At 31.4% G+C, this 18,207-nt stretch overlaps 1 protein-coding gene across 1 annotated transcript in view; it reads left to right on the top strand.

Moving 5' to 3' along the window:
* Positions 1–18,207, top strand: part of ftz-f1 (ftz transcription factor 1) — a 236,387-nt gene that overhangs the window by 123,516 nt on the left and 94,664 nt on the right. Inside the window, exon 2 of the mRNA XM_075373173.1 lies at positions 4,081–4,757. Within this exon, the coding sequence (XP_075229288.1) occupies positions 4,081–4,757 (677 nt within the window). The remainder of the gene's footprint in view (positions 1–4,080; positions 4,758–18,207) is intronic.

The following is an 18,207-nucleotide window of genomic DNA, read 5'->3' as shown; positions in this document are numbered from 1 at the left end:
ATATAAATAAATTAACATTCTTATACGGAGATCGCCTTTTAAATTTTTACAAACAACCACCACATGGCGCTATTCAGATGTGACATTACTGTTCTTGTGAAATCTAATTTTTTTTTGTGTTACAACAGTGGCAACTCAGAAGTCGGTCGAGTAATTTGTTTACACTGAGCGTTAAAAAAAAAGTTATGTGAAAAAATGGAGATTTCACGTGAAGGTTTTCGTTGGATGATTTTTTACCATTATAGTAAGGGCCTAGCTCAACAACAGTGCCTCGAATCGCATCGTTCAACCTTTGTTATTGAATCACCATCAGAAAAGACTGTTTACAATCGGTTTGCAGAATTTCGTCGTGGTCGTGATTCCCGTCAGCGATGAATTTCGTGAAGGACGACCAGACGTTAAGACAACAGTACATTGGATTTTGCATGAACGGTATGAAAAGGATGTGTTCCCGATACTTTGCGCATAATTTGACCGAAGCTTAAAAACAGGCTCGTGTCAATCGGTGTTAGAAAATGCTTAAAAAATTCGACCGAGAAAAAAAATCGGAATTCAACATCGTACGAACGAAACTTGGATATATTCGTACCAACCGGAAACTAAGCAACAATAAACTGTTTGGTTGTTCCAAGATGAAATTCAATAAAGGTGGGGTTAGTTTGCGAAGCACTTACAACAAAATGGTAGCTTGTTTCGTTGGTTTTACCGGACATGTAACAGCCATTGCGTTAGAGGGTCGACCGAAAATGTCGCATCATTCTTCGTGATGATAATACTAGCTCTGGCACAGCAGGTCAAACAATTATTTGATGGAGAAAGACATGAATTAATGTCTCATTCCCCGTATCCACCTGATTTATCGCCTACAGTTCCCGAATGTCAAACAGAAAATGCGTGGACAGCAATTTTCATCGTCTCAAGAAGCTGTTGAATCCTTTTAACTCCATATTTCTGAGGTACCGACTTCAGAGTGGAAAAAATGTTTCGAGAGTTGGTTCCAACGCGTGCAAAAATAAAAGGCAATTTTTTTTCTTTTATTATTTTTGTAGAAACTTTTAAAAGGCGGTTCTCGTATTATTTTTAAAGCTATCATGTGATAATAGATTCTATCATGCGATAGATAATAGATTCACATCCCGTCAGCTCTGTTCTTCTTTTTGGCATTTTAGTTATTTATATTAATATAGCCACTTATGTTTTTAAAGTTTGCTTGTTCACGTAGGTTTTTGCGTAGAGAGAAAAGTATATTTAACGTTTTAACTGAGGTTTTATTGTGGAAAATAATAACGTACTTGTTCGGTTCATACTGTTTCATTCTAATTGAGTCTTTAAAGGTGCTAGCGTGTTATTCGTAAGTCATCTGCTTATCAGTTAATATCTAACTGAAAGTAAATTTAGTTCTGAATAGAATTTTATAAAAAAAAGTTTTCTTCAAAATATCGTTTTTTTCCCCCCTACTTCCCCGAGCCGGACATCCAATTAAGTATACTCGGCTCGGGGACGTGTCCTTTCCGGATCTTTTGATTGCCTGCCTCTAATCTCCAACGGAAGAAACCAGGCTCGGTTATGCCGTTCCCAGCCTCCCCGCCGGAGACCGGGTCTCGGTCTTTCCTTTTGCCAGCCTCAAACCGACGGCGCAGGAGCCGAAGCCGCCAAAGCGTATCCGGGAACCCACACCGCCGGCCGGGTCTCGGTCTTTTCATTCATTCACACCTAACGGACCCCAGGAGTCCCCGCTCCATCACGGGAACCCACACACCAGGGCATGTGAGCCCTCTGGAACGGGGCTGTCCGCCCAGCCTTGCTATAAACTAAAACCATCAGTATCCCGGTCGTCTTGTATCATCTTCTTTTATTCTGAGGACTGCTCTTGCAAATATTGCAAAATTATGCCGGTTTGCGGACATAGCCAAGAGCCACTCCGAGAGCTGCTCCGGTCGGGTATGCATCCTGCATTTATACGATGTTCCTCCCATCGTCTGCACACAAAAATAGTGTGTTCGGCATCGTCAACCGCATCGCAGTAACAGCAGATGGGTGACTCTCTCCTGCCAAACCTATGCAGGTATTGTTCAAACTCACCATGCCCCGACATGCGTTTTGTGGTAATCTAATTCGCCATGAGAGCGATCTAGCCTACTTATAATATCGCTTACTTTTTCTTAATTTACGTACTAAAATTTTATTTTTAAACATCTGTGCTGTTTATAGTAAGATGGTGGTTGACAGTTGAGTTATGATGGTTTTATTTTAACTTATAACCGAAGTACTAAACCTTCTTTCTACATTCAACAATATTATGTATGTTATATAGTATTGTGATGGAAGAAACCAATTATACAACAATGGAATAGTTGAACGTCTGTAGCTCCCTTGGTTCCCACAAAGCATCGTTGTGTAATTCCCGACCCATTGTTTCTTTACAAATTACACTCGTATTTATCATTGAAACTCGTTAATAGGACTTGTTTTAGTACACCTGAATGTAAGTTTTTCTTTATTATTAATTTTTTTAAAAACATTTAATCATCTTTAATTACTTATTCTACAACTATTATAAAATATTGCCTACATCAATTTTAATTTTCTTTTTAAATTCTTTAGTTAATTTTTTTTTTATGTTCGATATATCGAAAATTATACTTTCATTTGAAATTTTAAGAAATTGTTATTATCGTAATTGATCGCTTAAAAATTATTTGATGTTATTTTTTATGATGTTACCTGTTAGATGTCTAAATATCACTTCTTTTTAATTAACTAAACTTTATACTTATCATTTATCTATTTTATTAGTATCCGGCTGAAATAAATTTATACTTTCTTACAGGTTGTTCTTTTCGTGTCCTCTCTCCGTTACTTCAAAAATTCTTGACTAACCATCGTGAAACTTTCAGCAAATTAGAACATTTAGAAGAAAGATTTTTCTTTAGTTAAAGCCGTTTCTATTCATGAAAAAAAAATCATTAGTGATATTTAAATTAATTTAATACCAGGAAATTCTATTCTCTGCACATTTACTGATTATAACGGTAAATTAAAATAATAAAAGTTAAAAAACTGAAATTCTCATTCTTTTCACATGTAAAATCCACGTTTTGTATTAAATTATGTTACGCACATATGATTTTGAAGAAAATAGCTTAGATATAAAGACATTTGTAAGAAAAGATTTTTTAAAGAACTCTTTGTAACCATTTTCTCTTTATTTACTTTATTTTTTTAAACGTTATTTTCCCTTTGCTGTACTATTATTTGCACGTAGTTTTATTTTTTTCCCATTATTATGCGTTTATAAATAAAAAGTTTATTTTTGTCACACGGTCATTTCTTGGCGCTTAAGTTCCATTTCGACGACTCTACAAGGACAATCGTGATGAACTGTTTGTTGATGATTTGTCTTGTCTGTTCATCTGTAGCATCATCGACTGTGTTGCAACTTTTTTCTTTCACAGCAGATTCTAGACTGCAACGGGTGGCCGTTTGCCAATACCCACCTCCTTAGTTGTAGTGGTCGGTGTCCGTTCGTTCTTGACGAGTGCACTCTATCCTCGACCGCCAAGATTTAATATTTACTTCTTGACTAACTTATTTATTTATAGTTTTTATCGGGTTGTTGATTTTATCTGTATGACAACGCATTTTTTTTTAATTTCACTGAACTACATTTGATAAACGCGTATAAATTTAAATTCTTAGTTTTAAAATTGATTGTTTTCGATAAAAATTCTGAGGAATTTTGTACGTTAAGGGTTGTATTTTATTTCTATATTTTCTCTGCGTTCCAAAATATCTTTATTTAGTAAAAATCGAATTCGAATTTTTCTTTCATTTCTCATAGAAATTTAAAAGAGCGGTTAAAAGTGAAATAAATACTTTATTCTAAATACTTAAATTAAAAATTTTACGCTGCACAATGCTGATATGATAATAAAATTGCCTTTAATATAGAAGTAAAATTAAAAAACGCTTGATTTCAATCGCTGTAGTTTTATTAATTTCCTTCTTTTTTATATCTAGCGATTATATTTTTATTTTGTAAAAGTTTTATAACGAATTTGTTCCGTTTGTTTGTTTCAGCTGTGAGAGCAGACAGGATGAGAGGAGGTCGCAACAAGTTCGGACCGATGTACAAGAGGGATCGAGCGAGAAAGCTTCAGATGATGCGGCAAAGACAGATAGCTGTGCAAACGATCAGGGGCTCGCAATACGCGACAATAGGGGACGGCGCGGTGACCCTTAGCTACCAGGCCGGCTCCTCCCCCTTCGCTAGCCTACATATAAAACAGGAAATTCAGATACCCCAAGTCTCATCCTTAACTTCCTCTCCCGATTCGTCCCCTAGCCCTATCGCGGTCGCCCTCGGCCAAGCCGGGTTAGGGTCGATGGTGGGTGGTTCCGCCGCCGGGCAGCAGGTTCCTCTCGCCGCCCCTACCGCACCCGCAGCCCCTGACCACGCCAAATTGTGGACCGCCAATTCGACGACGCCCTCGCCTCATTCGGCCTCGCCCAAGACCTTCCATTTCGACGCCGGATCCTCTGGGACGGGTACTTCCAAAATGTCACCTATGATAAGAGACTTTGTGCAAGCGGTGGACGATCGCGAGTGGCAGAACTCTCTTTATGGACTTCTTCAAAACCAAACTTATAACCAATGTGAAGTGGACTTATTTGAATTGATGTGTAAAGTTTTGGACCAAAATCTCTTCTCGCAGGTCGATTGGGCGCGAAATTCCGTCTTCTTCAAGGACCTCAAGGTAGGGTCGCTTACTGTTGTTACAAAGTGTATAATTTATTAATACTACAGATTAATAATTAAGTTAAGAATAACAAACGAATCGTTTAACGGTGTAGACATAATTTTATTTTATTATTATCGATTTTATTTTTAATCATTTAATCACGATTAAGTTTCTGAAGTACTAGTTAGGTGTACGGTTTACTTGGATTTATGGTCAGCAAATAGGCCAACGTCCGTAGGATTTTTCTATGAAAACATTTGTTATTAAAAAGTAGTACGCACGTTCGGTGGTTATTCGTATGTTATTGTCTAATGGACAAGGTGAATTTTTGTTCTATAATTTTGTTTTGTTCGTTTCAGTCGACGTGGTTTATTATTTGTAAAATGAAATTATGTAATGAATAGAATTACCTCTTGTCCATTACCGTTTAAATGGCCCCTAATTATTTGCCGATTCAAACAACTCATAGAAATTAAATAATTTAATTAAATTTTGTGATGTTTGCTATTTACTGGCAGAATTAATAACAGAAAAAAAAAGTACATGTCTGGTATTTTAAAATAACAGAATTATTTCGAGATATTAGTTTATCAGCCCGTTGACTTATTGATACTTTTCTTTAATTACAATTTTTTTTTCGTAGCTTATCAAAAGTTGTAAAAGTTTGTTATGCAGTTATTAACGTTAATGATAAGGTAATGTTTTATTATTTGCTTTAAATTGATTTTTTTGGGGAGGGGGATTGCTACGTACAGACATTATATTTTTTGTGTTTTTTAAAGTTTTTTTGGGATGTAGTAAATATATTGAGGTTAAAAGATGGTTCAGAACAGAAAGCAATGGAGAGTAATGTCAAACCAGTCAAATGTTTTAAGTTTTAAATAAAAAGTTACTGAAAACAAGTTTACGTTGTGATGTGATAGCTTTGTATTCTTTTGACTGAATTTGTTTTATTTATGATATTACAGTAATTAAGGAAAGCCTTTTTATTTTGGATGTCTATCGAGTAAATATCCGATTTATTTTTAAATAATTTTATAATGAATATCCATTGTACTTGTATCGCGTGTCTGGGCTTATATTTGCTTAGTAGATTTTTTTTTATTAAAAAATAAATGAATTAAGTACAGAAAATTTTTGCGGTATGTTGTATTTTATGCCTATTAGAATAACTGAATTTGTTTTTGTTTAGAAATTTAGAAATCTGTATTTAGTCGCATGAAAATAAAAGTATCTATAATACACAAGCATTAATTGTTACGATTGTTTTTGTGTTGATATGATATAATCAAATTCAGTTCCCGCCTTGCTTTTTTTTTTACTTACTAAAAATTCATTTTTTTTTTTAGCCAAGGCTGGTTTAAATTTATAAAAGATAATAATCCATATTATAAGTTAAACATACAAGATAAAATGTTTTTATTTAATTTAGTTCATGAATACCATGTAACATCTAAGTATTTATATTAAGAACGTATGTTGCGTAAAAATTTTATTAGTTTATCTATTGCTCAAAGACTCGTGTATATTGATTGGGTAATAAGTCGATAAAACTTTAGTTAGGGTCAACATCTACAGTGGGTGGGGTTGGTTGGTAGTTTTTTGGTGTCAATTCTCAAAAAACTCCACTTTTAAAACATCCTTATTTTTAACTTAAGCTTTTTCTAAATGCCCAGATAAATCTTGTAATAATTTTTTTTTAGGAGATAATGATATCCGGTTATTAATCTAACTTTTTCTGATAGTGTAATTTTAGAAAAATCATTACAACTGGCCGCGTCGGAATTTTTTAATATTTTTATTTTATTTATCGTTTAAATGACAGTGTAGTTACATTGTTAAATATATATTACAATCGTCTACAGTGTCGTCTATGTAGCTTGCTCGTATAGTTTAGTGCTGTCGAGTGTAGTTGGTGTAAAGAAACACAATAAAATTGGCGGCATTTATCGTTGACAAGGTCACCTAGCATCCCATATTGTAGTAATAGCGCACACATGAATGAATGGAGACGTGTTATCATATCTGTATACTCAACTCTGTGTATGTGTGTGTGTGTGTGTGTGTATATAAATATATGTGTGTGTGTGAAACGCGATAAACACATCTGCCGGTTGTCATACTCGCGTCTCTTTTTTCCTTTGTGGCTGCCACCGTCATCTTTTTGTAACGACTTATCTACCCTTAACTAAATAACGAAAGTATACCTTCTCTTCTCTACTGGTCAATTCTTTTCAGTTTTTTTTAATTCTAGTGTGCCGTTTTAGTGTTGCATTATTAATTTTTTATTTTTTAACTCAAGTTTTTGTAATATTTAAAAAAAAAAAAAAATTAATAAAACGCTCGGTCTCTTGCATACGTAAGCTGCGGAGTGTTTATCAAATAATTCAGGCTAGTTTTAGATATTATTACAACTTGTTTTTTTCAGAACTGGACGGCAAAGCGAAGTCAGCAAACTGTGTTTACAGTTCTAAACATGACCTAACCTAAAAGTGAAATAAAATGGAAAAAAAAATTAAAAAATAATCATGAAAACATTTAGACAACGTTTTTTTCTTCCATTTGATGAACCGCGGGACTCGAATATGTCACTATTTCCTCAAGGTGGGTTTTCGAATCGCGCCGCTAGTACTTGATAGTACTAGCTAGCATACAAAAACTTGATAATTATTTGAAATAATAAAATTAAAAATAAAATCTATTACAGCTTGTTTTAATAGTAAATGCTGTTATACGAATGAAAGTACTAAGAGTTATTTTACAAGAGATTATAGCTGCTAATAAAACACAAAAAATACGAACAGTAGGAAAGTGTTGCAAATATGGCAACAAAGATTCGTTACATTAAACAGAAATAGGTAAATTTGTTATTCTACAATTAGAATCATTTAAACGAAGAAAAAAGTTTTAACTGATTGAATAAAAAAGGGTTCATTTAATAATATAAAAAGTGGTCCACGGATACGATGAAATCGAGGGTTACAAAAAATGTATATTTGTTTGTTCTAGAAAGGCAATAAATTTTAATAATAAATGCATAAGATAACAAGCAGTAATTCATAAAAAGAATAATCTAAAAAACGCAGTGATATCCAAAAAAATTACAATGAAATTGTAAACCGTACGAAAAGAGCCGCGCAGATATCATTTCTTGTGATAAAAAAACAAAAATTTCTGTAATTATGTAAAAATTCTTTTAACAAAATGATACTGATCAAAGAAGGTAAGATATTACACATTTCTATTATGAAGATCAATTCTTATGATTATTCATTGTTTAATTAATCAAATCTATTTATTATTAATAACAGATCTTGATAATAGAAATGTAGGTTACTTTTTTTTTGACATCAGTATCATTTTGTTAAAGAAACAGTTTTATTTATATTCCAGAAATTTTTGTTTTTTAAGCAGAATGAATGATATCTGCTAGACTAACCGTACGGTTTACAATTTTATTGTAATTTTTTTTGGATTTCATATATACAGTCAAATTTTTAACCGTAATTTATTTATTCATATTGTCAGCAAATTTTTCTTTTATATGTACCAGTGGATCCTCACTCTTACATCTGGAATTGTTGCCGTAAATTCGATTCAAAATAAAAAAAGTTTTGTTAGCTTAATAGGAACTGGAATTGTATAATAGTGGTTTTTTTTTTAATTTTTAAACCCGTACAACTGGCAGGCGGTTTCCGGAGAATTTTGATTTTTTAAACAGGACGCTGTCGGAAAAAACGATACTTACGTTGTAGAATCGCTTCAAATCAATATTCCGATCATTAATTTCCATTCGATTTTCGTACCGTTTTGAAAGCTTACATTGTGTGTTGTTTCTCTTACGTATCGAGCATCTACCTTATTTATATAGATAATATAAAATGTTTTATGTTTATTTTTATAAAATATGTAAAAATACTTGTTTACATATTTGATTTTACAATACTTAAAAAAAAATTGAGTGCGAGCCAGATTTGGATGAAGTAAAAACTATTCTAAGTCGCGTTAAGCAGGAATGTGTATGTAATTATTATTATCGTTGAAAATTAGTCAGATTTACAGTGCATTTTTTATTCTTTTATCTGAAGTAAACAAATGTTTTAATTATACGAGTATAGTGTTATTTTTATCTAAAATTAATTATTTGTAAAATTAAGTACTTAATTTTTAAATAAATATGTAGTAATAATAATAATAATACCATATTATTTTAAAACTTACTACTGTTATTTAAATATGTCTTTGTTATATTTGTATGATTTTATATAGATTTACACGTTTAATTGTGCGCACGATTGTTTGTTATTAACGCTCCAACGATTTGTTTGTTGTTTGTTTGTACAATAAATTGTGGTGTATTTTTAGTTATGCATCCTGGTTATTTAATGCTATAAATCTGAACAAATTAACATTTGTAACCTACGCATTATATATGAAATAGGTTTCAGTAGGTAATTTCGTAATTCGTAGGTAATTAAATGGTTTTATAATTATTAATTTTATTTAATTCGTTGATTTAATGCGTGGAAAATTTATTAGCCCCAGGAGAATATAGATTAATTTAAATATTTTTTATAAAGATTAAAAGAGATAATAATTAACGGTATTTTAATTCTCCATTTCTTTGCATTTCCTTTCCTATTTTTCATAAATCCGTACTAGACGGGAATTTTTGATGTTCCTAAAATGTTTAATGTTCAGGCAGACATGTAACTCGTTAATTTCCTTCTGAATAAACATTCTGACATTCTGTACGTTTCTCTTATTTAAATTAAGATTTTTAAATCAACATAAAGAAAAATATAAAAATATTTGTCAAGAGACATCTTAATGTAGGAGACCACTTCACTCTTTAGTTCTCTTTGTAGACCTGAAATCGGCTTTTTTGTTTTGACCACCTAAGGATCACGATGTACTCAACGCATTCAATTTCCTGTCCTTCCAATATTTAATAATTCTGTCTCGGTGATTCTTTCTGCTATCCAAGATGTTCTTTTCCTCTGGAAACTTATACTTTTTAAATTAACGTTCTGAAAAGAGATATCCGGTGTATGTCTTAATTTCTCGACTTCTTATAAACCAATTTCGTTTTAGTTTTGCTATTTTCAAAAAAAGTTAAATATTTGTTTTGTTAATTAACTTATTTCCTTTCTGTATATATGTCCGTAAATTTAATCGACTTTTCCTTAGAAGTTGCCCAATTTCCTCCTAGTTTTTGTAAACATCTTCCTTTTTTTTAAATTTATAGATTCCTTCTTGTAGACTCGGGCCATGAACATTTGTTAGTACCTTTTTTACACCTTTCCAATTATTAATTTTTTTTTTTAAAGAATTTCAAGCATTCATATCCATATAAAGCTGTCATAGTGCCTAAGTTTAGCATTTCTCGGGATTGATTTTTTATTATAAATTTGTGCTGTTAAATGATAGGTTTTTTCCATCTTTTGTACCCTTGCTTTCATGCTTTCTACTTCTAGAATATTAGAAGTGATTACTTCTTCAAGATATTTAAATTTAGATGTTGTTTATTTTAATTTTTTTAATAGGAGATATTTCAGTAACAATGATTGAGCTTTTTTGTTGGTTTCTTATGATATTAGTATTTTACTTGCATATTTTTCTAATACTAATAGTTAAGTTTTTCTTCTTCAGAATTGTTTGCAAAGATTACTACATCATCGGCGAAAGGTAGGTTATTGGTTGACAGAGATTTATTTTTAGTACATAATTTTACCCAATCTTAGATATTTAACTCTAAGCTTCTTGATTTATTCTCTTATAACCTTTTCCGAACCACAATGACAATCTCCTTATCGTACACCAGTTTTAATTTCAAAAGGACTAGAAACTGCTCCTAGAGATTTTACTTTAGTAACGACGATTTTTTTTAATATTTACAGTTTTCTAATAGACTTCTAAATTCTTGGAAAAATGATTCTTTGTGAATTGATCGTAAACTTTTTTTCATTCATCCGATATATTATTATTATTGTTTTATTATTATTATTTAATTTGTTTATTTTTTTATTTACTTACCAGTTGATGTAACCGGATCAGTTAAGAAATTGATTTTTAGAATCCAAGCTCAGAAACTGGTGTATTTATAATTCTGAAATCTTGTTTATACGTACAGGATTGATTTACGCAAATTTTAAAAAAAATCAGCGATTTTTATAATTTTAGACTTTTATAATTGATTAAATAGGTTATAACTATTATTAATTTTAATTAATTAACGTAATAATATTCTCAATGCTCGTTAACAGAAATAAATAATTGATTAAAAGAATTAAAAAGTCGAACTTAAAGTGAAATGAAAAACAAAACTGCTTCTTAACAAAACTGTGGGTTAAAGTCCTAATAATTCGGTTTCTCACGTCTAAAGCTAGGTAGGTTTTTAAATTTTACTGATATTACAACTTATAATATGGTTTTCGATCAATTTTGTGTAACAATTTTTGTAAATATTAGCATATTTTCGTCTACTCGTCAACGATTACTTAAAATTTGAGTTTATTTTAAATCTATGTAGAATATTTATTTTTATTCAAATTGGCTATAGAGTTTCGTATTTATATTTAGTTATTAGTAATTCCATATTGTAAACTGATAAAATCGAAAACTTTGTCTTTTAGAATCTTAATCATTTTTTTTCTGTTTTCCATTTATGGTAAAAGAAATTATTTTATTTATTGAAATCTAATTAGGAAGTTGATTTAATTTTTAGAACTAATTTTGAAACATTTTCTGGCAAAATAAAAAAGTATCTTCAAAGGACTAAACCAAAGTCTTAGAAATTTTCTTGTATATTGAATAAATTATTATTTTTTAAATCATTACGTACTGTTCGCATCGATTACATTTTGATATAGGTAGTTCTCAGAAAGATTTTTGTTAATAGATTTGTAAGAGTGTAGTTTTAATACGGTAAATTGTATGATAAGTTAACGTACGTGCTACCGTTTCGGCCTTTCATCCGGAGGTCCCGGGTTCGAATCCCGGTCAGATATGGCATTTTCACACACGCTACAAATCATTCATCTCATCCTATGAAGCAATACCTAACGGTGGTTACGGAATTAAAAAAAAATTCAAATTGTGACATATCGTTCAACGTTCATGTTTAAACTACTTTTATTCTTATTGAACGTCTGTACTAATGGTAACCAGACTGTACAACGGCGTTTATCATCTGTACGAGTATACGCTGTATTATTTTCACAGGCTAAATAATAAATTTGTTGTCTTAAACGTTAATCAGTTTTTACTATTAGGCTGCGGTGATGTACTTAGTTTTTTCTTACTTGCCAAGAATTGTCTGGCGTTTTGCTTAATAAATATTTTTTTTAAATTATTTTGCTAACGATTACTGGTTAAAATATGTGATAATATCTTTTAACCCGAAATAATCAGTGAAACCTCCATACGATAAAGAAAAGTCAATTTTTATCATAATATTAAATACTGCGTATTTTAACTAATTGTTATATTAAACGTTATTTTGTTTGAAAGATTAATATAAAAAAAGACATAAAACTATGTCCCGGATTTTCCTGAAAATTTAAAAGGTGTGGTTGTTGCTATATAAAATAGACATAACTTCAATTAATATGATAAAGACCAGTGGCGGCTCTCGTAGCTAACTTCAGTGGTGGTGCTGTTCCAGAAAATTTTTTTCTGGGCCTTTCCAAAGCCATGGTTAAAAAATGAACCGAATAGAATAGATGAAAGCAGGATATCTTTTTTTCTTTTTCTGTTTAGTCTCCGGAACCATCGTCAGGATTATTTCAGGGAATGAATGAGGATATATGTATGAGTGCAAATGAAATATAGTCTTGTACAGTCACAGGTCGACCATTTGTGTGATGTGTAATTAGTTGAAACCCAATCACCAAACAATACCGGTATTCACCATCTATCTAGTATTCAAATACATATAAAAGTAACTGCCTTTATTAGGATTTGAACCTTAGAACTCTCGACTTGGAAATAAGCTGATTCGCGAAGACGCGATCACCACTAGACTAACCCGGTGGGTAGGATAATATTGTAATTCTGCACTATCATATTCAAGAATATGATAGAAATCGGTTTGTAAACACATATTACGACTGCTTTTTATTGTGCGTGAAATTTAGGTGTCTTCTTTTGTCAGCCAGACTACAACTGAACCGGTTCAGGAGAACACGCACAATAAAAAGCGTACGTAATGTGCCTTTATCATATTTATTGGAGTTTATGCTACTTCAGTTTTTATATATTTTTTTTTTGTCTTGGAATCATGCCTTTTTTCGTTCCTGGTAACTATTTGGGTCAAGGGCTACTGCTGTTGCAATTGAATTTCAACTTTTGAAGATAGAGTTGTACTGCAGAAAAATTATTTTATGGTAAAATGTTAGTTACGTTAAGTAATAGATAACACGAGTTGTTTGTATTATCGGTATGCTTTAGTGTAAAAATATATATTATTACACATTATGTCGTAATAAAATAATGTTCGGAATAATTTATTAGTTAAGTTAATAAGTAATATTTTGGCCCGTAGCCATTCTTGTTTGTCGTCATTGTGTTATGTTTACGCTCTCGGTTTCGCTGTCGCTTTTAAGTGTATGTAATCTATGTCGCTCGCGTTCTTTATTCGTTTAAATGTTAAACATCTATTTATTTTATTGTCTCTTAGAATTATTTGTACGTATATGTCTGCGGACAGTATAATGTCATAAAATGACGCCATGAATATATCCTTTATTTTATGAAGACGTGCACAGTAATTTTTAAAACTTTTTCTCCCTACAAAATGATGATAGCGTACCAATGTATAATTTTCCACAGAAAAGGATGCTTTAATTTGATTTTTTTTGTACTATACGTGCCTGCCTTTCTTTTTTACGGCTATAACGCATGTAGAACACTACTACTGTGTGATGCTTTCTCTGATAGTAATGATGTTCATTATACAGTTAGTTCCCTTATAAAAAAAAATGCAAAATTTGTATTTGTTAGATTCAATATCAGTGAATTTAGGTAATAGTAGTACTCTTGATATCCAACGGTATTTTTGGTTCAGTGAAAAAGGACAGTTTGTAATTACTTCAATATTCACTTTCCTTTGTTAGCCCGGCATGTGATGCTTTATCAGCGAAAAAACTATGCCAATTTCATACACCAGAAATGATAGCTATACATACAGTTTTTTTTGTTAAAGAGTTGCTTCGCGTACAAGACATCTGTATAGTATTGAAGCGGTTTGAAAGTTGAAGAAAAGTTCAAAATTAATTTTGGTTTTGTATTCGTAAAAATGAGATCTCTGTTTCCCAAAATGACTTCTGTTTGAATTACATTCTTCTTTTAATTAATTTTTTTAATCCTTATAGCTTAACTTAGCGTTTTCACACATGGCACGAGTTTTTTTTTTGTTCGTAGTTCGTTAACTACGTACTGTGTTTACGAAAGTAAAAGTATATTATAATTTTAGTATTCAGCTGATTATTTTACATTTTCGTAATAGGCAGGATGTAAGAGGAATGTTAAGGGTGTAACCCATCACTCTTTCGTAGTTACCAAGCGTAGTGATAGCTGCGGAACTTCTAGAATTTTTTTTAAATCGATTGTGTTATATAATAAAAATAAAAAACGTAATAGTAATTCTTATTGGAGAGTTCTGTTATAGTAGTTATTGTTTTACGATAAGTTGTAGTATTTTTGTAAAGATAATGTTAAATATTTCTTCTAGACTGAACAATTTTTAATACATTTGGCCTTGAATTGTAAATAATGGTAATAAAAATCTCGTCTTGTCGAAGCATGAATGAAGTGTTATGTACGTATATGGATGCAGCATATAATCCGAATTACTCCGCCGGTTCGCGCTGTTGCTCCGCTAAGACCTGTCCGCAGACGAGTATGTGCAATCGCTATCCGGAGTCGTACGATAAACTTGGCAGCGATGCGCACGTGGCCTGCTGGCCTGCCGCAACTCGCGCCTTGTTACGCAACAGCCAAACAGCGTTGCCGGTTCGTAATCTCTTGTTTACAGGACTAGTGTGTTGTCTGCTGCTGCTCCATCACCCATCACCTGGTATCTAAATACTGCCCGTCTCTCTCTCCACCTCGCACTTAGCACTTCCCTTCCCACACGATGTTTCCTCACCGCGAAAAATTTTTGTGTCGTTATTTATTTATGTGTGTAATCTAGTTATTTATTACCAGTTTTACCTTATTTTATTAAAAAAAACCCGGGGGAAAATAGTTTTATGTCGAAGCGGTTATTACTTAACGTACATTAAATAACCATTTTAAATAACATACATATACACTTTAGATAGACTTGCTTTGCATTAAAATCATATTACTATATATATATTTGTTTTATTTACTCTTAGATATTATTACTTTTTAAAAATATTCTACGGATACATTTTTTAAGATCGATATACGGTTACGGTTATCTAAGGCAGCATTTGAAAATATATTTATACAAAAATGTATGTTTATTTATTATTTTTATTTAAACAACAATAATTATCGGTTAGCAATTGAATTCGATTAATTGTAAGGTTAATGTCTTGTCTTTTTCATTCTTTTAGCGGAAAATATATTTCCAGAACGCTTGCAGCTTTGCTAGTTTACTAATGATACCTTTTAGTCAGAGTGCTGTGTAATAAACAAGTTTACTTCGAGTTCAAAACTTGAAATAGGTAGCTAATTCAAAACGGGCTTGTTAATTAATATTCCGCACACAATGTATTTCCTCCTCTTATCAGAAATTAAGAATTAAACAAATTGCATGCAGCAGCAGTATTTATAATAATTCTGATTAAATCAATAAAAAAATTGTTTCACTTAAGAATTTTTTATTTTTTATGTCTGTCGAAAAAGTACTGTTTCTGAGATGTCTTCAGTTTTTATTTTTTATCGTTAAGGATCTATCTATTTAAACAAATATTTCTGGAAGTAACTAAACAGATAAAAAAAAAATATGTACAGCAAATGAAACAATTTTCTAAGTTAATTTTAACTGTATTAATTTACGATTTTCTGAATGTAAAGACTGTATATAACGCACTGCTTCCCGTAGGTTGAAATCAGTACATTAATTTCCTGCCTTAACAGTGCCTGTTCCTAGGATTAAGGATACACTTCATTCCACGCTTCCCCAACTAAATCTGTTATGGAATTCTTGAGAACGGCTGTAAGAAGGTGTGCCGTGTCAGTTCAACTAATAACAGCTTCTTTTTAATATCTAACATATATATGATGACGGGACACAATTTTTTTATTACTTAACCTCCAGGACCACCGTTAGGTATTGATTCAGAGGATGTGAATGACAAGTAACGTGTGAAAATACCATGCCTGACTAGGATTCGAACCCGGGACCTCTGGATGAAAGGCCGAGACGTTACCACTCGAGCCACGGAGGCCGGTGACAGGCCTCCTATTACAATTAGGGCAGCCGGTATTTCGCGTTGTTTTTTCCGACGATTCCGTTCGATTGGACGTTTGGATTTTAACGAAATTTGATAAAAATTGTTTATGAGAAAAAAATGTGGATTTATAAAATTTACCATAGAATATCGATTGTTCGGTCACATTTTAAAAACGGTTAACCCTCTCTTTGGTAGATCATTATTAAGGGTTTTACCGTTCATTCTACAGTTAATGATAGTAATGTGAAAGAAAGAAAAACCGGTTATCGGCATTTGTGTCATAATGTATGAATAATTGGTTTAAAGGCTATACAAATGAAATTTTTTTAATTTAAATAAAATTTATATTCTTCTATTTAGTATTTAACATGTACTGTTTATAAAAATTACTATGTAAATTGTGTTACCTTGTGGATTAAATCGTTCTGAACGCGTTTTTTATGGGGGAAAAGAGAATCAAGTTAATCTATGTATTAGGTATTTTCTGATTGCTTATAAAAGTTACAGATAGTGACTAATTAATTACGTTTACGTGTAATATTAATGAATTGTAATAATATTATTATTAATTATTATTACAAATTTTCCATGTCAAAAAAAAACTGGTACTGGTTGTATGAATCTTAAAACAGGTAGAAATAGAACCAGTTTTAGAGATTGCAAGTGTAGTTAGTTATCATTGCTATTATTGAAGTGAAGTTGTAGGCAAGTTTTTAAAAAAATATGATTGTTGCTTTAGTTTATCATAACCGGTTAAACCTATTTATTTATTATGTTTCTAAATCAAGACTTCGTATTATTTCTGGTTTATCATTCACTATTTACTCCTTTTTTTAAATTCTTCTAAAAAACGTTTTATTTGTAATTTATTTTGTTACATTCTGTATCATTTATCTTCTTTTTTTTAAACTTGTCTGTGAACGGTACGTGTTATTTATTCTTTCAAATAAATAAATAAATTTCATAGTAGAAAATACGTCCTGTTTTTGAAATTATGGTCATTCTATTTTTTATAACCGTTTTTAATCTAAAAGAAGAATAATAAAAATGTGCAACCATTTGTGAATAAATTTGTTTCTTAGGGAAGTATAAAATGTAAACCGACTTATTAGTAGCGAGGTGGTATTCGTTATAAGATGAACAGCACACGTTTAGATGTAACATGAATCTATCATTGTTCGTTTTATAAATACCCTGTATGTTAAATTTTTATTTAAAAAGAAATGTAACACTAGTAACTTTTTGGATTTAACTTTTCCAAAAATTTCTTAAGAAAAAACTTTTTTCTTTAAGTTCTTAGATTTACGACGAGTATTTTCGTTAGTAAATTAGTTTCCATTCGTTGTAAAGTTTACCGCTTTCTGTTCTTCATTGTTCACGCATTAGTTATATTTTTAACATAATAAAAGGTGTTGTATGATGTATACAAATCATTTAAGCCTTCTGAAATTTTTCTTATGCCTAGCTTGGTCAATATTGTTCTCTATTAATAAAATTATTACAATTTCATCTTGGAATTTTCGTTACGTAAATATAATAAATGCTTTCATTATTGTAAATTTAATTGTCAATCAGTAAAAACCAAACTTTTTTATTGAACTGCGGAGTGAAGAAGATTAAACATGCTTCTTGAAATTCTATTTCGAAGTTGTGAGGTTACATAAAAAACAGTTCAGTACATAAAAAATAGATATAAAGATTTGCTTTGATACGGCTACAGAGTATCGGCTACTATCGCGAAATTCTCCCGGAACTTTATAATCTATTCTACTCGTGAAAGTAATGAGAAAAGTTCATATGAAGATATGTCCTAAACGCTTCGTTTGAGAGTTACAACTAGCGAAAGATTTCGTTCGGATTTTAGATACCCCGGTGAAATGAGGTCGAACTGAAAGTTTTAGGATGTTACCTAAGAAAGAGAAGGTGCATTAGGACTTCTTATAGATTTTGATCTGAGAAATCGAATAAAGTATGCCTCAAGAACCAGGTATCCGAAATCCGAGGGCACGAAACTCGCAAACGAATCGTCTTAGGAT

The sequence above is a fragment of the Lycorma delicatula genome, chromosome 8 (genome assembly GCF_047948215.1).
Source record: "Lycorma delicatula isolate Av1 chromosome 8, ASM4794821v1, whole genome shotgun sequence".
NCBI lineage: Eukaryota > Metazoa > Arthropoda > Insecta > Hemiptera > Fulgoridae > Lycorma > Lycorma delicatula.
Note: the sequence above shows the minus strand (reverse complement) of the source record. Positions and strands in the feature narration are given on the sequence as shown.